Below are 20,056 nucleotides of genomic sequence, written 5' to 3' on the forward strand. Positions count from 1 at the left end.
GACTCCATAAGACAAGGACATTAAAACAAAATCAAAAGAGAGAATAAAGAAGAAAATATAATATTTATATAAAAACAAGAAATAAATTTAAGGAGAAATAACAGAAAAATAATTGAAAGTCAAGAAGAAAAAATGAACCTAAACTTCATATCATCAAAAAAAAAACTGCCTAGATCTTTTAGATCTGGAGGGTTAAGTGAGAATAGAAAGAATCCATCAGTCACTTCTTGAACGAAACCCCAAGATCAAAAAAACTTGGGATCATCATAGCCAAAATGGAGTACTTTCAGATCAAAGACAATGTACTGAAAGAAGCCAGAGAATATTTAAATATACTTAAAGATTTATAGTCAGAGCCATACAAACCTTAGGCACTGCTGTTATAAGGAAAGGATATTTTATAGTACAGTATTACAAAAAAGCAAAAGCTACTACCTTAAAACCAAAAATGATGTAATGGGGGTAGAGGGGAAGTCCTTTAATTAAAAAAGGGACTGGAGAATTCCTAATGTTAAAAACAAGAGCTGAATAGACACTTTGAAACAAAAAAAGCACAGGAGTAGAGAACAATTAAAAGGCAAATAAGAATGAAGTATTTATTTGCTGAGAGAAATGATATATGCATTTTCTCAGGACTCTAATATCATTAGGATAAATAATACAGAGTTGCTGAGTATGGTTTGTTGTATTGTGATGATCTTAAAAGAAAAAATAAGGGAAGTGAAGAGAAAGGAATACATTAGGGAAAGAAAAATGAAGAAGGATGGAGAAAATCATCTTACATAGTAGGGGTATTCAAGTAGAAGACTTAAGTTAAACAAAGAGGAAGAATTAGGCTGAGTGGACAACACGTCTACCTAACTTTTTTTTTTTGGGGGGGGGACAAGTTTATAAGGCAATGGGATTAAGTGACTTGCCAAAGGTCACACAGCTAGGTAATTATTTAAGTGTCTGTGGTCAGGTCCTCCTGACTCCAGGGTCAATGTTCTATCCACTGCACCACCTAGCTTCCCCTTCCCCTACTTTCATCTAAACTGATCAGAGGAATTTAGAATACGCAGTTTGCTAAAGAAATATATTTCGTTAAACAAGGAAATTGAATGAAATGGGAGATGGAGACAAAAGAGATAAGGGATAAGAGAGAGAATATATTCAGGGATTAATTATATGAAAAATAAACTTTAATCACAGAGCATGAATTACAAAAAGACTTTTTTTCAGTTAATTTAATTTTTTTCCAATTGCATGTAGAGACAATTCTCAACATTCTTTTGCATAAAATTTCCTCCTTCCTTCCCTACCCTATCCCTTCCTAAAGATGACAAGCAATTTGATATAGTTTATATATGTACAATCATGTTAAATTTATTTCCATATTATAATAATAATGTTTGTCCTTTATTCTAAAAGAAGACCATGATGACATCAGGGAGGTGATGTCATGACAAGCATTTGAATTATATCTGAGTGAGGGGGTGCTGTGCTAAGTTACCAGCTTCACTTTGTCCTCCAGAGCCATCTGAGGCCAATGACCAGAAATGAATCAGATTGATTGGAGATGTCCCTGAATGTGAAGCAACCAGGGTTAAATGACTGGCCCAATGTCACACAGCTAATAAGTGTCCAATTTCTAAGACTGGATTCAAACTTCCGTCCTCCTCACTCCAAGGCCAGCACTCTATCCATTGTGTCACCTAATTGCCCCATTTTCATATTAACCATGCTTTAAAAAGAATCAGAACAAAAGGAAAAAGACATGAAAAAGAAAAAAATTAGTGAAAATAATATCCTTTGATTTGCATTCAGTGTCCATAGTTCTTTTTCCTGAATGTGGATGACATTTTCCATTGCAAGCAAAAAAGTCTTTTTTAAAAGACTTTTAAAAGGAAAAAGAGAATAAGAATTTGTGATTGGGGTCTAGTTGAGGGAAAGAGAAGATCAGTGAAGAATATTCCATCAAGCAGAGAATATTAATACTGAACAAACTCCCTTTTACTTATCACTCTATTCTTTGTAAAGTGGCCATAGGAAGAAAAGAAAGAAAAAAATACAAAATAATAGGATAGAGGAAAATACACAATTAATGATCATAACTGACTGTGAATGGAATTACATAAAAAATGAAAGAGATTAACCAAATGATTTCAAAAAATAGAATCCAACATTACATTGTATTTAAGAAACAAACTTGAAGCATAAAGAATCACATGGAGTCACAGTAAGAAGTAGAAGGAAAAAACTCATTTTAACTGAAGTATAAACAGCAAGAGTATTGACCAAGGCATCAAAGAAGACAACACCACTTGGGGTGGCTAGGTGGCACAGTGGATAAAGCACCCGCCCTGGAGTCAGGAGTAGCTGGATTCAAATCTGGTCTCAGACACTTAATAATTACCTAGCTGTGTGGCCTTGGGCAAGCCACTTAACCCCATTTGCCTTGCAAAAACCTAAAAAAAAAGACAACACCTAAAATAAATTTGATTAAAAAAGAAAAGTAGTGTAACAACATAATACTAAAGATACCATAGAAAATGAATTAATTTCAGCATTTAATATATATATATATGCACTGAATTACATAGCATCTAAATGCTAAAAAGAAAAAAAAAGGACTCAAAAAAGAGATAAAAATAAAAGGCTATTACAGAGATAAAAATTTAGTAAAATAGAATATATAAAATTTAAAATTTATTATGAAATATAAAAAGTAAAATATAGTATTTATCAATCTCAGTATACCCCTTTCTTACAATAAATCTAACAGAAAAGAACTTTAGTACTTAGAGTTTTAGAAAAAATAAGATGTGATGAGTCTCTATTGATTATTAAATGGGAAGATAAGATTATACATATTACACAGTTGTGTGTGCTATCTTTACAAAATTTGACCACGTATTAGGGTACAAAAACTTCAGAAACAAATGAAGAAAAGAAGAAATATTAAACACTTCTTTTACATATCGCAGAGCAATAAATATTTAATAAAGGGTCCTTAAAGAAATGAACAAATTTAATGGAAGACAATCCTAAAACATTGATGGTCAGAGAACAAATCATCAAAATGATAGATAACTTCATTATTGATAAGGAAAGTAATGCAATAACATGCCAACATTTTTGGAATGCATTGAAAGCAGTTCTTGAGAGACATTCCATATGGAAAGAGAGAGAGAGAGAGAGAGAGAGAGAGAGAGAGAGAGAGAGAGAGAGAGAGAGAGAACAATTAAACAGATTGTACATGCAAGGTAAAGCAACCCTTAGAAAAGCAACAATTTTATAAAATCTAATTAAACATCATAATAAAATTTCTGACAAAGAGTTTGAATAATAAATCAAGCAAGCTGGGTTTTGTGCAGAATAAAATATAGAACTATTAGCTAATTTTCCTCTTTTTAAAGAAAGGAAAATAAAATCGAGTTTCAGAATGAAAAAGAACAATTCACAACAAATAGAGAAATAAATAAAACTTTTAAAATCTGCTTTACCTGATTAATTAAATGAATTAATATTTACAAAAGTAAAAAAGAAATCTTAGATCAATAGAGACTTAAGAATTCAGTCTCTGAAAGAAAAATTGAACAAACTATTAATGAGGTCCCAAAGGGAAAATTCCCTGAAATTATAAGCAAATTCTTCAAAATATCCAACCAACAATTTATTCCAATATTATATAAATAATTTGAAAAATTATAAAATGAGTCAAAAAATCCCTTCTCTTATACAAAATGCTTAGATAAATTCAGCCTGAAAGTCAGAATCTAAATGGAAAAGTATAGATCAATATCCTTAATGATCATTGATGTAAACATTTTATATAAAAAACATGGAATTTATAGCAACATATCACAAGGATAATATCATGACCAAGTTAGGTTCATCTAAGGAATGCAGGATTGATTCAAATTAGAGAAACTATCAACATGCAAGGTAATATTTATAACAAGAACAACAAAAACTATGTATCACCAATTACAAAAAGATTTTTGATAAGATTCAGAATCCATTTCTTTAAAAATGTTCACAATACCCAGGAATAAGTAAATATTTCTTCAGTTGAATAAACAGTGTCTTTCTAAAATTGTTAGCATTTTATGTAATGGAGATATATTAGAGAATTTTTCTATTAATTCCAGGGGTAAGAAAAGTATCTCTATAATCACCACTATTAGTTGATATTTTTTTAAATGTTAACTTTAATAATAAGATAAGAGAAAATCAAGTGAATAAACAAAGGAAAATGGGAAGCAAAAATATCAGTTTTTATAAATAGATGATGATAGAGGAAGAGGGAAAAAAGTTCATATCTATGGATGGGAAAGGAGTTTGCAATCAATTTATAGACAATCACATAAAATAAAATCCACAATTCTGATTTTATAAAATTAAAAAGTTGTTACACAGACAAAACTAATATAGACAAAATCATAAGGGACTAGCTAGGGAAAATTCTTTGCGGTAAGATCCCCTAAGAAGAATCTCAATTTCGAGATTTGTGAGGATTCAAATTTATAAGAAAAAAAAGAAATTACAATTAGCACATTAACAAAAGACATGAACAAGCAGTTTTAAAGGAAAAAAATTCAAAAGAAAAATTGCAAACTTTTGAAAGACTGAGGTAAATGTCATATTAATGCACTGTTGGTGAAATTATGAATTGGTCCATTCATCTTGCAAAGCAATTTAGAACTAAGCCTCTATAATTAAAAATATTTGTATATTTGATGTAGTGATACCACTACTAGATCTATACTAGAGAGAAATCAAAGAAAGTTGAAAAGCACCCATCTTTACAAAAATGCTTGTAGTAACTTTTTTTGTGGTCCCTAAGAACTGGAATCTGTAGGGATGCCTATAATTTGGGTATGAATGTAATGGAATCCTACTCTGGGAAGTCTTCTATGATTTGATATAGAATGAAGGGAACCAAATCAGTCAAACAGTTTGTATGGCAATGCTTTAAAGGCAAACAACTTTTAAATACAGAAGAATTTTGATCAATGCATAACCAGCCATGTTTCTAAGGACATGATGGGTGAAAGATTCTAACTACCTTTAATCAAAAAGATGAAGGACTCAATTTACATATTGAAAGCTATGTCTTTAGACATTGTCAGGATAGGAAATTGTTTTTCTTTTTCTTTTTGTTTTTTTCTTTAAGATTTTATTTGATTTTTACAATTTTTCTCCCAATCTTACCTCCCTTCCCCCCCCCATGGAAAGCAATCTGTCAGTCTTTATTTTGTTTCCATGTTGTACGTTGATCCAAATTGAGTGTGATGAGAGAGAAATCACATCCTTAAGGAAGAAACAAAAAGTATAAGAGATAACAAGATCAGACAATAAGATATGTGGGGTTTTTTCCTAAATTAAAAGGAATAGTCCTTGAACTTTGTTCAAACTCCATGGCTCTTCATCTGGATACATATGGTATTCTCCATTGCAGAAAGCCCCAAACTGTCCCTGCTTGTTGCACTGATGATTCCATGAGCAAGTCCATCAAAGTTGAACATCACCCCCATATTGCTGACAGGGTGTACAGTGTTTTTCTGGTTCTGTTCATCTCACTCAGCATCAGTTCATGAAAATCCCTCCAGGCTTCCCTGAATTCCCATCCCACCTGGTTTCTAATAGAACAATAGTGTTCCATGACATACATATACCACAGTTTGCTAAGCCATTCCCCAATTGAAGGACATTTACTTGATTTCCAATTCTTTACCACCACAAACAGGTCTGCTATGAATATTTTTGTACAAGTAATGTTTTTACCCTTTTTCTTCATCTCTAAAGGGTATAGACCCAGTAGTGGTATTGCTGGATCAGAGGGTATGCTCATTTTTGTTGCCCTTTGGGTGTAGTTCCAAATTGCTCTCCAGAAAGGCTGGATGAGTTCACAGCTCCATCAACATTGTAATAGTGTCCCAGATTTCCCACAACCCTTCCAAGAATGATCATTATCCTTTCTAGTAATATTGGTCAGTCTGAGAGGTGTGAGGTGGTAGGAAATTGTTTTTCTTGACTCTATTTATTACAGGAGATTGTTTGCCTATTCCTTTTGCAATTTGGCTGAGGGAGAGGTGGGAGACAAAATGGATTTTTAAAAATAATTTTTTAAAAATCCTAAATTTTAAAAGGGATTTGTTCCAAATAGTTTCATCCTTTTCCTTTTTTTCCCCACCCCTTTCCTTTAAGAAAGTCTCTTTAAGGTATATTTCTGTTAATATTATTGATGCATCAAAGGATAATGACTTTTTTCTCTGCTTGAGCAGAAAGCATACATAATTGCTTTCCAGAATGATGAAACAAGCTCTACAACAAGTGCATCAATGTGTTGTTTTACAGCAGTTCCTTTATCATTTTTTTCAATCATTTTTTCCAATCTAGGTGGGAAGTAGATTTGCATAGTTTTCTTTTTCAAATTTACATTTTTCTAATTAATAGAAAGTTAGAGCATTTTCTCATAAGCCTTTTGAAATTTCTTTGTTTGAGAACTTTGTTTATATCCTTTGAATATTATCTAAGAATGGTTGTTACTTCTATATATTTAAATCAGTTTCTTTGATATTCTGAATATCAGATTTAATCAGAGAAGTTCTTTGCAAAGATTCCTTTCTTTTCACATTTAACTTTCCCTACTAATTTTAAGTGTTTTGATTTCATTTGCACAAAAATATTAATTTTATGTAATCAGAATAGTTCATTTTATTTTCCACGATTCTGCTGCTCTGTCATTTATGTTGAATTGTTCTTTTCATAGTTGAGAAAAGAATTTCATTTTTTGCTGTTCTAATTTGTTTTTGAGGTGAATTTTTATATGTAAGTCAGTTGTACCTCTGGAGTTTGTCATGGCAAATGGTGTAAGATATTGATCTAAAATCTTAATTTTGGCCAGAATGCTTTCCATTTTCACCAGTAGTTTAATTCTTCCCCCCCCCCCATAGTAGTGGGGCTTTTGTGTTTATGAAAATGAATAAGTAAATTAATTTAACTAGATTTTTTATTTTTATGGCAAGGCTTGACTATAAGCAATTAATAGTTCTCCACTTATTTAGGTCTTTATTTCTATAAAAATTGTTTTATACTTACATTCATATAATTCTTTTGTATATTTTAATAGGAGATGCTTAATTATTTTAAACATTGTTCTATATGTGTAGATATTTTAAATTAAATTTCTCTTTTTATTTTTTCCTATTGGGTTTTATTGGTAATATGTAGAAATGTTTATTTTTTCTGTCTTGTCACTGTGTGGGATAAAAATCCAATTTAAAAAATATAGAGAATCCTCTGAGCAAAAAAGAAAGTTTATTTTGGCTTTTCTCGAGAAAAGGGCATACTCCAAATCTCACAAAGGTAGTGAAGATCAAGTTGCTGCCCTGAATTGATAGTCAAGCAAGGTTATATGACCTAACATGAATCCCCCCCTCCCTAGCCCCATCTCTTCCAACCTGATCCATTAAGGTTTTCAGAGTTACAATCTACACAAAAAATCTACTAAGTAACAAAGAGAAGAATAAAATGTTTTCATAGAATATTACCTCACCATCCAGATGGTGAGGGTATCAGAAGATTTCTAATGACCTTTTTGTTGTCTATCTAAATGAATTAATGTCTGAGTATGCAAGGTCTTCTTAGTACTTATCATCAAATAAGAGAAGGGAGTCTACTGTTCTCTCAGTCTGTCATCAAATAGGTGCCTAACTAAGAATGCAAGGTCTCTTTTCTGGAAGTATTCCACTATTTCCTGCCCTAAAAGAAACAGGAGGGTGTCTGACTGGGAATGCAAGGCCTCTCTCCCTCTTTTCTTCTAAGAATAGTCTGAGTAATAGTCTGTCTTTGTTTTAATGATTTTTAACCCTGAGAGGACTTCACTAGGAATATTAACTCTTAAGAGGGAATATTCCACTCATCACTAGTGAAGTTATTATTTGAATTAGGTTTTAGTTTATTCTATAAAGAGAGTTTTCTAGATAAATCACAGAAAATCACAATAGTTTTGTTTCCTATGCTTATACCCTAAATTTCTTTCTCTTTTTCTTATTGCTAGAGTTAGCATTTCTAGAATTATATAATTGTGGTGCTCTTGGATACCCTGATTTATTGAATTCTTGCTGATCCTATTAAAGACCTATAGCCTTCTTGCTTACATTTGTGGGGTTTTATCTATTTTGAAAACATTGATTTCCTATGCTTCTATTGTTTTAAATAAAAGCAATTTTGATTTTGTCACATTTTTCTGTATTTATTATATGCAGGCATGTCTTGTTTATGGTGTTTCACAGAAGATGTGTTAGGTTTTTATTTGTGGCTCTTATTTTTTTTTTTTTTGCAAATTGAAAGTCTGTGACAACTCTGTGTTGAGCAACTCAATTGGTGCCATTTTTCTAATAGCATGTGCTCTTATTGTATCTCACAATTCTCACAACATCTCAAATATTTTTATTAATATATATGTTATGATAATCCATGCCCAATGATCTTTGGTATTAAATATTGTAATTGTTTTGGGAGCATTTTAAACCACACAGCATCTGTTCTGATTGCTCCATGAACCAGCCAGTCTCCATCTCTCTCTCCTCAATCCTCCCCATTCTCTTAGATGCAAGAAAATTGTTAGTTCAATTAATAACTCTACAACTTCTAAATATTCAAGTGAAAGGAAGAATGCATTAATGTGGCAAATCTCATTGCTATTTTATTTTAAGAAATTGTTAGTCACCCAACCTTCCACCAGCAAAAAAGATTATGACTTGTTGAAGGCTCAGATGATGTTTAGCATTTTAGCAATAAGGTATTTTTAATTATGGTACATACTTTTTTGATATAATACTTTTGCACACATAATAAACTAAAGTACAATTTAAACATAACTTTTATATGCATTTGGAAATAAAAAATGCATGTGACATGCTTTGTTGAGATATTTGATTCATTGTGGTGGTCTGGGGCAACTAGGTGGTGCAGTGAATAGAGCATCGGCCCTGGAACCAGGAGGTTCTGAGTTCAAATGTGACCTCAGTCACTTACTCATTACCTAGCTGTGTGATCTTGGGCAAGTCACTTAATCCCATTGCCTTGTAAAAACCTTAAAAAAATGTACATCATTTGTTTATAACAATATAATTTGGTCAGATAATTTTTCTTCCTATTTTTGCAGTTACAAATGGGAATCATTTTTCTTTGAATATTTAATATAATTAAGTTGAATTTACTTATAAATGGTATTTTCCTCATTAAAAGGTCATTTATGGATTTTTAAATTTTGTTTTTGAAATTAGGTTATTTAGTCAATCAGTTTCTTGTTCTGTTAACCAGGTACTTTACACTTTTATAAATACTGACTCACCTTATCTATATTCTCAGTTTTTCAACAAATAATTAGATAACATATTTTTTATACTTTTTTTAGTTCCTTCTCCTAGTTCTATGCTCATTTAGTTGACCTTTCCTTTTTCTTTTCCTTTTTTAGATGGGAAGTTTTTAGTGATATAAATACTTCTTAAAGGATTTTGTTAGCTTAATTTTAGAACTTTTGATATGTTTCATCTCTTATTTTTCTCATTGAAGATTTCTGTTGTTTATCTCTTTCTTTGAATCTTTATAAATATTTTAATCCTAAAAAATAAGTAGATTTATTCTGTGATAATAATTCCACACATATATTAATATATAAATATAAATATATACATATAAATTCTATAATTATAAATTCCACACATACATGTAAAATGTTGACATAATAAATCAATTGCTTGTTTTGTCTTTTTTGTTTTTGCAAGGCAGTGGACTTAAGTGACTTGTTCAAGGTCACACAGCTAGGCAATTATTAAATGTCTGAGAATGGATTTGAACTCAAGACCTCTTGACTCCAGGGCTTCTACTCTATCCATTGAGCCACTGAGCTGCCCCTAATAAATCAAATGCCATAGCAATGATGCCACAAGACCCTAAAACATCTACCAAGCAGTAAACACTTGTCTTACTTGTCAAGCAGAAAGATGGCAGCTAAGGATAATACTGGTGAATAATACTAATTCATTTGTGAAATCTTAGATAAGAGGATAATAGAGACTTTAGACAATATCATCAGTGAGAAAGAGGAGATGGAAAAATAAGTTTACTTTCAATGAAGGCATGGCAAGAGACCCAACTAAGCAATTATTCAAAGTCCATAGACCTTTCAGAGGTCATGAAACTAGATGGAAGAGAACACAAATGACACAACTGGGAAAGATCTACAAATATTTTTCTCTGAAAAATTTAGATTTCACCATAATGGACAGCTGGATGATGTACCACATTTGGACTCAGTCCCAGACTGCTGCATGAAGATGTAGAAAGGCTACTATGGGAAACAAAGTTGGTTTAGCTAAACTAAGTCAAATATAGCAGAGGTTTGTACTATGGGCATGATTTTTAGTGTTGAGTCTGTATGAAAGAGGGGAAGATACTGAACATTTGAATAAAAGCAGTTGAGATGGCATCAATAGCTGCTAACACTATATAACTAATTCCTCATCTGTATACTTTTTTTAGGAGAATAGCATACGCAAAAATTAAGTATATTCCTAATGAGGGTATGAGAAGGAAATAGGCATTCACAAAGGAAATTTTATAATAGTTAACAGCTGTACCATCAGTAAATTTCCAGAAAGATGTAAGGATGCAAGATCATACACAGTTATGTTATCTTATGAAAAAAAAAAGCAAAGTACTACCTTAAGTGTTCTCTAATTCAGTGCATTCCATGTGCATTCCAACAGCATATGATATAATTTGAAAGAGCTAATAGATAACTTTTATGACCCTCTGATTATAATATCAAGTGTAACATAAAATATAAATGCTTGCTAAAAGGATTTGCAAAATATAGGAATGATGTACATTGTAAAATATGGGGAACTTCTTACAATACACTTGTTTGTGAATGAGATAGTATTTATTATATTAATTTGAATGAATAGGTTAATTTGTGGAAGAAAATACAAGTTTTTATCTTTTTTTATTGCCTCCTGTATGTGTCTATCCCCCTAAAACACAGCTTACATTTTTAGCAATAGTATTATAAAATCTGCTGATCTACTGCTTATAGTTTAAATTCTTACTCCTACCCACATTTCTCCACACAATGCAGTAAGCAGCTTTAAATAAGCTCCCATTTCATTCATTACAAAATTGTTCTGAAGTTGTGTTTGACTTGGGGAAAAAAATGATTTCCTGCTAAGCTTTTGTGAAAAGTGATTACCAGGGAGCAAAGCAATAAGCTGACCTCATATTCACATTGTTTTCTTTTGTTCTTTTCACAATTTTGAGCTACTATATTCCTTTTCATTTTTAGTCTAATTGGACTTCATTTCTTTTAGCTCCTCTGAACCACATGGTTCTATATGGAAACCCATTATATTCATAAGGTCAATAGCAGCAAAAATGTAAAGAAAATATTCTTTCAAATGACCTTTGAAGATTTTCATCAGAAAATGGTTGACTGATACTGGCCTTTAACATAAATTTTTCAGAGTTCATTATATTAGTCTGTTTGTTCTATGGTCTGAAGATAGGGCTACAATATAAAAGGCTTGCCATCATTTGTATTTTACTTCCTCACCACATGATTGCACAACAAATTTAACTACCTTCCACTGAATATTTAATAACCTGTCATAAGAACAGAAGCACTACCACACTAGCTTAGACTGTAACCCATTTACTCCTATTTGGCATTTTTTGTGAGATACACTGCCAATGAGTCTAGCATTAGCCTCAAAAGATTAGAACTAGTCTAGGGCATAGTTCCACCCTACAGCATACATGCACACACACACACACACACACACACACACACACACACACACACAAACACAGACATTCATGTATAAATGAAAAAATTATTCCAAGATCAAATAATAATGACAATAAAATAACGAGAATTTTTAAAGGCAAGATAATTTTAAAATAACTGCTTCTTGTGTCATCTACTTCCATAGCTGGTGATTGTGATGACCTGAGGACTCCCATTCAATGGTTTTTTTGGAGTTAATTCTTTGAGATAATCTAAGAATATATGGGATTCCCCTCCTGACTTGGATTGAGGTCATTAATCAGACCTCAAGGAGGAAGTTTGAGAGGGAGAAAGTCATTGAATTACAAAAGAAAAGAGTATAGAATCTACAGAATATTGTAAAGGAGGGAGTCAGAAACAGGCTGCTAGTTATAACTCTTAAGACTGAATTTTGTTTTGTTTTAACTAGAAAAATAATTTTTATGAGCAATTCTCTTTACCAATGCAGATCGGATTCTACTCTGTACCTTACCCTTTTAGCGAGGCCTAAGACATTGAAAGGTTGAGTATTCATCTAGGGTCACTGCCACTGGTCAGAAGTTAGACTGGAGCACATACTTTCTGGTTTTTTTTGTCAATTCTTTATTCACTATATCAATTTGTCTTTTATTTAATAGGGAGCAAGAAGAGGCAGAGAAAGATATGAGGAAACCATTTGCAAAATTTTCTATTTCCTCTCGGTGATGTTCTGACAAACCCTCTTCCAGGCTAGTGCATCACAACTACCACCATTCTTTTCCCTTCACATTCCTTCCTTCCTCTACCCCATATTACTCTAGGGGACTGAAGTGACTCAGACATAGAGAGGAAGGTTCAGCACAGAGTTGTAGACTGGGGAAAGTGCTAAATAGGTTCACCTACAGCATTATCTCCAGCTTCTTTTGCACTATATCTCAAATGATCATCTTTACCAATCATTCAAAAAATGATTCATATAATACCTGTGATATGATAGTAATACTAGGAAAGTAGTGATGATAAGAAATATGTTTGCATGGAGGACATTATAGAAAAAAATAGTTCAGTGATTGGTAAAGATTAATAAAGATGAAAGTTGACTGAGGAGGCAAATCAACAAATATGCAAAAAAAGATTTTGATGAATTAAGAATATTACCACAAAGAAATTTGAGTTTAAATTTCCTAAGGTGCAGATATTACAAAAGATTTTGCATCTCCCTGACATGACAATAGACCAATTTAAGATGCTCCAAAATCATTCAGAAAAACTAAGGAAAGAAGGAAGGATAGACATTTAGAGTTTGTGAGGAAGAAATCAAGTATACCAAGAGAGTATAGAATTTAAAACAAAGACAAAACTCTCCATAACAGTGGATTTTCTAAAAATAAAATTAGAATGCAATCCAACAGAGGTAGAAGGAAAATTAAAATAACAAAATAACAAAAATAGCAAAATTCGAAGGATACTAGAGCTCTATAGAACAGGAAGACAACTTGATGAGATAATCTAAGAATTATGGAAAAATCAGTAGAGTTGCCTTAAACTCACTTCATAAGATTGCAGAATATGTTTCTCTGTAATGTTATAGAGAAAATAAGGTATTAAAATGTTACCTCCCTTCCAGATTTGACTTGGTCTTGCATTATAATCTTGTAAAGTGTAACACCTTCATGTTTTGAGTCATTTTGTATTTTGTAAAGGTTATAAGACCTAGAATAGTTCACACTCTGGGCGACCTTGTAAAAGATTCAGAACTGTGAATGAGCCCTTTCACAGATTTCAGTAAGTGTAAAGTAATGCTCTCACTTTATTTCTCTCATAAAAAGTATGAAAAAGAAGATCTTTCAACTTGTTGAAGTTACAGTGGCTAGCTATTGACTGGCAAATGATCAGTCCCAATTCTGTTGGCTTTTAAAAAAGCCAACTAATCAGTGCTACAGTCTAAGGAAGTCATCCCAGTCAATAAGAAAAGTCATCTCTGGAACCTGAGAAGAAAGTTAGAAATGAAAGAACAGGTTATTTTAAAGGGAATTACTATTCAACTTTTTTTTGTATCTTTTTCGGAGGTAGGAAAAGTGCCAAAAGGATCTCTTTCTCTTCTTTCCTCCAATAGAAATGGCATCTTTCAACAGAGTTAAGAGATGTTTTGCCCAGGGAGTCCATTGGTAGGGTCATGTTGAGAGTTGCAGACCCAAGGAATCCCTGAAGTGATCTGCACAACAGAAACACTTAGCCCAGAGGGAGCAGTCAGTGTGAAGATACCAGAAGTCAAAAGACATAGGAATTCTGCTGAGGCAAAGATGTATTTCCTTTAATATGTGTTCCTCACTATGTGCCTTTCTTTTTATGAACTCTGTGTGTTTCTATTCTTACCAATGATATTGTATATCCCACCCCATTGTTTTATGGAAGAGATGTCTTTTTATCTGCCTCCTCTAACTGACTATGGAAAGTAAACCCATTGGATCATGGACTATACATTTTTCTCTAATCCTCGTGACCTTCCAAATCTCTCCAAAACAGAAATTATTTACCAAATATAAAGCAACATCAGTTCTTTCCATACTAGGGCTGGGATACCAGGAACTCAAAAGAACATAAAAACTCCATGAACTTAATCCAAAAACCTAACTCAAGCCCTTGCCTACTGTCAACCAAGTTACTTGCAATTTGACCTACAGGTTTGCAATGGAACTGAAGCCCACATCTCTACTCCTCCTCCCCCTTTCTAGTTCCATGGAGATCCAAGTTTTAAACTGCAGAAACTTTTTAATGCCTCAATAACCAGTTCAATTCAGAAGAGAATTTTTTTTTCTATAAAAGATCTTAGGAAATTAGAGAAACAAAGGGAATAGGGCAAGTCACATGTCTTAGAAAAAAGAGCTCAACCCCTGAACAAGATATGGTATGTGAATGTTATGTAGTATTATTGTTCTTATAAGAAACCATTAATGATCACACTCTAAAGAAACATGAAAAGAATGAAAGGAACTTGCAAAGTATTAGCAGCTCAAGGAAATATATACTCTAGTTCCAGTAAATGAGTTCAAGCATCTCTGTATAAATACTGCAAAATAAAGGAAAAAATTTTTGGCACTTGACAATACAGATAATACAGAGAATTTTGCTTTTTTAAGGGGAACATGGAACAGTATCATTCTGTTGCTGAATGATTTAAAAGAGAAATGATAATTATGAGAGAAGAATTTTGGGGGTTCCCAGCAGAAATAATTGGCATAATAGGAAAAAACTTGAATCCATGAAGATTCCCAAGAAAACAAGAGAACAATCAATTAGGAGTGAAAATACACAAAACGGAAAGAGTCTATGAGAGAAAACAACAAACAATAACAGTACTGAAAGAAAACTTTCTTTTTAAGCAAAATATATTGGTAGGTCTACCAGAACATGACAAAAAGTTTGAACACCATAATGCAAGAAATAATAGAAGAAAACTTCCCAGAACTTGAGAGCACAGAAAATGAAATGCTAATTGAAAGAAATCATAGATTTCCTCAAACCACACGGCCCAATCCCTCTAGAATCAACAACCAAAACCTTAGGAACCCAACTCCAAGACACACAGTAATTATATTTTAACAATTCAATTCACAAACAAAAAAAATTCTATAGACAACCAGGTAAAAGGCCTTCAAGTACAAAAGAAAGGAAATTTGAATAACATAAGACTATTCTGGACCCACCAGAAAACTCAGGAGGGAATGGAATAATATATTCCAAAATGCAGCAGTGCTGAGATTGACATGCTGAAAATCTGATAACCATAAATAAAACTAAAAATGAAAAAATATCAATATACAATAATAGAGTCATTCAAAACATTCTTGGGAAGAAAACCAGACCTGAAGAAATTATTTGCTTCTCAAATACCCCAGGCAATAGAAATAGGAGGAAATAACATATAAAACAGCAACAGAGTGACAGCAGAGAAAAATGAAAGAGGTTTCTTTTTAATGTAGACAAGAAGAGAGGGGTAAAAGTGGAAGTCAGGTGAAGGTAATTGTGGAAAGGAAGCATGGGACACTATGGACAGAACCTCACCACACCCTGCCTACAAGTGAATCAATTTTGCTTGTTTGTTTTGAGAGGGAATTAAATTATAAAATGGCAGTGTGCCTCAAATTGGGGAGGGAAGGAGGATAGCCAGGAGTGTGTTGTGTCCCTTGATCAAGTTGAGAGTTGTCATTGAGGGGACAGTCACCCCTGAAGAATGATAATTTAAAAGCAGGGAGAGAGGATAGTAGAAGTGGGAATCAGGAAAAGCTTTATGGAGAGGATAGTGGTTGTGGGCTGCTGCTAATTCTATGTAGCAAAGGTGATTTGGGAGAGTACGTTTCTAGTGTGTGATTTTCCTTTCCTTTTAAAAAAAATCAAAGGGTGGTGGCTAGGTGGTGCAGTGGATAGAGCACTGGCCCTGGAGTCAGGAATACCTGAGTTCAAATCTGGCCTCAAACACTTAATAATTACCTAGCTGTGTGGCCTTGGGCAAGCCACTTAACCCCATTTGCCTTGCAAAGAAAACCTAAAAAAAAAAAATCAGGGTTTTTTTTTAACAGTTTGAAATTGCTTTTATTTCAGTAATTTAGCTTATTATTTCTATAATTTTTTCACTCCCATTTTATCTCTTCTCAGGTTTCAAGGATTTCTTTGTACCTTTTAAAAAATGTTATCTAGTTTTTTCCATCACTTTATTAATCTTTTTCTAATTTTTCAGTGAATGTACTGCCTTAGATTTGTACTTTGACCCACCCATTATACTGCCTCCATTTAGTGTTGGAAAACCAATTAGAAATTCTTTGTAAGTATTTTGGCAAGAAGTGATGAGGGCCTGAATTATACTTTATTATACTAATACTTTAATCATTTGTGCATATACATTTTAGATGCAAGGATTTTATTATGCATTGTTACTGAATTTTATTATTGTAATTTCTGTGTCCTGCAAACTTCTCAGTATAACTGCTATCTTTTCCCAACATTTTATTCTTTACAGAATGTAGGTTACTGGATATATGCAGACAATTTCCCTACTCTCCAATTCTTTTTACTTTGTATGATTAAGGCAAATTCTCAGATCTTACTATTGTGCACTCCTTTGACTAGCCTGGAGGTTGCAATTCCTTAATTTGAAATCATTTTATAGAAATCCAAATCCTAATTTCAAATAGAATCTTCTTAGCCAGATACTCATTTTTGAAATCCACCATTCCCTTTTGAATACCCTATATTTAATTTATAGATAGAGAATATTGGTAGAGATTTACAAGGACAAATAAAGTTTGACTTCAAAATTTTGGAGGGTTTTACTCATTTGGACTCTCTCTCTCCATGCTTCATTAGCACCTATAACCAAAAATTTCTGATGATAAATCAGTTTTTCAATATTTTAAAAACTTATCACTTATCAGATTTTCCCACTTAGTTTCCTAATTCTTTTCCTATATGAATAAAAGTCCGTTCTTCTCTATTAGTGGTCTTTTAATTATTGCATTATTTGTTATCCCCACAGAATCTTCTGAAAACAGCCTTGGATTTTCTCAAGCTAGAAAAACTTGAATTCAGTGGAATTCGAGGGAATGCTTTGAGTCAACAGGTTCAGAGAATATATGAGGAATTCCAGAATGTGTATAAAACCTTTTCAGAATGCTCCTATGACTGTCTGGACCCTAAAGATACAGTAAGTAAAGGGATTCATAGTTTTAAATCTGATGTCCTGGATGGGCACATAGCTAAGCTATCTGCTTGTAATACTGACTCCTATGGATCTTTCTGTTGTTGAGGGAGAAGTGAGTTGTTGCTTCCTCTCTTCATTTTATTAGTTAGGAGAAGCAGATAAACCAAAAGAGAGTTTTACAGGGGCAGAAAGAGATTGAATAAAAACTTAAGAAAGTCCAGAATAGTATAAACACATGTAAAAGAAAATGAACCCCAATTCTCAAACTAAAAAAAAATGAATTCTGAGGTCTCCCCAGAAATCACATACCAACAGTAAGAAAATAAAGTGAAGAGAAGATATTGGAAATTAAATTAGATCAAAATCAAAGTTCTTATTGTATTATTAAAAAATATATAGAACCTCAAAGTTAATCTCTCTAAAGAAGTAAAGGCTTTAAAAGATAAAATAATAGATTTATTATACAAAAATACAACTTAGTTTGGCAGAAGAGAAGCAAAAAGAACCAATGTTTTAAAGAAAAAATATTAATTCTATAAGATGACAAAGATAATGAGCAATAATAATCATAGACATTTATATTTTACTTTGAGGTTTGCAAAGCGTTTTACAAATATTCTTTCACTTGATAACATTAGCCCTCAGAGGTAGATTCTATTATTATCTGTATTTTACAGATGAAGAAAAAGCAATTAAAGATAATTATTTCCCAAAAGAATCTGACAAGTTAAAAAAAAAATAGCCCTGTAAACTGGACTGCAGGAAATAATTAAAGAACATTTTCTAGGGCTTTTATAAATAAAGACATTAAAATACTGATTATGGTCATAGATCACTGTCAGAATCTCTTTTCAGCTCCTTTTTGTGTGTTGTTTTGTTAATCTTTTTGTTATTTTATTAATCTTTTTTTTGTTTTACCCTATTAGAATGTAAGCTCTTTGAGAACAGGGACTGTCTTTCTCTTTCTTCCTATTGATATCCCTATTGCTTAGCATAGTGCCTGACCCATAGGAAGCATTTAATAAATATTAACTGCCATTTTACTGCCTTTTGTTTAGTATTTAAACACAATAAAATGTCAATTAATACAAACACAAGCAAAAGATACAAAACTAAATGGAGACAGTATAATGAGTTAGTCAAAGTACAAATCATAGGACCAATTAACAATAATATGAAAGTTAATAATAAGGCTGAGATAGTCTAGAATATAGTTGAAGCAGAATGTATACAGAAAAATAAGAAAAAGAGATTAATGAAGTGATGAAATAAAAAACTAGATAATAAAAACATTTTTAAAGAGACAAAGAAGTCTTTAAAATTTGAGAAAAAATAAAATGGAAGTGAAAGAATTATAGATATATTAAATTACTGAAATGAAAGCTAATTCTTTGAAAAGACTAAGAAAATTGATAAACCATTGAAAAACCTGATTTTTTAAAAAGAAAGGAAAATCACATTACCAAAATAAAAGAAAAATGAAATTACAACAAAGAAATAAAAAGAACCATCAAAACCTAATCTCCACAACTATATATTAGTGAAAATTAATCATTTAAAAGAAGTAGATTATCTACAAAATATTCATAACAAAGCAAGATATGGAAATTTTAAAGAACCCAGTCATAGAAAATGAAATTGAATAAGCCATATAGGATCAGCATGTAAAAATAAATCTTTGATTTAGGTGAATTTACACATGAATTCTAACAAGAATTATAAAACTAATACTTATATGGCATATATTATTAGAAGAAGAGAGAGGAATCATTCTACCAAATTCCACTTATGAGACAAATATATAATCTTGTTTTCTTGACCAGCAAAGAAAAAGAACTATTAGTATCACTAATGATTACATTTACAAGAATAAATAAATAAATAAAGATATAGCATAATTTCTAACTATTACAACAATATAAAAAAATTATTCTTCATTATTACCAATTTGGATTTATACCAAAGATACAAGAATAAATCAACACTGGGAAAACAATTGACATCATTTACTTACAACCACAAAATTACATCAGTTAATACAGGAAAAATTCCTTTAACAAAGCACAACATTCACTTATGTTAAAACTCAGAAAAGCAGTCCTAGGAAGATCATTTTAATATAATAACCATCATATGTCTAAACAAAAACTATTATCATTTGTAATGAAAAAAGTAGGAGTATCTTTCCTAATTAATACAAAAGTAAAGCAAATATATTCCTTTCCCCAATTTTATTTGCCATAGTTCTAGAAATACTAGCTATAAAATCAAGGGAAAGAAAAACTAAACATTGACCAAAAGTAGATAAATTTTTCCTATTTGAAGATAAAACAATTATTTTCTCCTGCTTAAAGAAACAAAGAAAACAATTGACACAATCATTTGATTTAGTAAAGTAGAAGGATATTCTTTAAATCCATGAAAACAATATGCATTTTACTTTAATAATAACAAAATTCAATAGTCAAATCAGCAAGTATTTATTAAGCAACTACTATGTGCAGGCACACCACAATTGGGTTATACCCTCAAACTCTTGGAACAAGTGTACTTGTCAGCAA

The 20,056-nt window shown here is 31.9% G+C and overlaps 1 protein-coding gene across 1 annotated transcript in view; it reads left to right on the forward strand.

Annotated features, from left to right (window-relative positions):
• Nucleotides 1-20,056, forward strand: part of DNAH9 (dynein axonemal heavy chain 9) — a 546,775-nt gene that overhangs the window by 17,689 nt on the left and 509,030 nt on the right. The window contains exon 2 of the mRNA XM_074225133.1: nucleotides 17,331-17,498. Within this exon, the coding sequence (XP_074081234.1) occupies nucleotides 17,331-17,498 (168 nt within the window). The remainder of the gene's footprint in view (nucleotides 1-17,330; nucleotides 17,499-20,056) is intronic.

This window comes from Macrotis lagotis, chromosome 2 (genome assembly GCF_037893015.1).
Source record: "Macrotis lagotis isolate mMagLag1 chromosome 2, bilby.v1.9.chrom.fasta, whole genome shotgun sequence".
Classification (NCBI taxonomy): domain Eukaryota; kingdom Metazoa; phylum Chordata; class Mammalia; order Peramelemorphia; family Peramelidae; genus Macrotis; species Macrotis lagotis.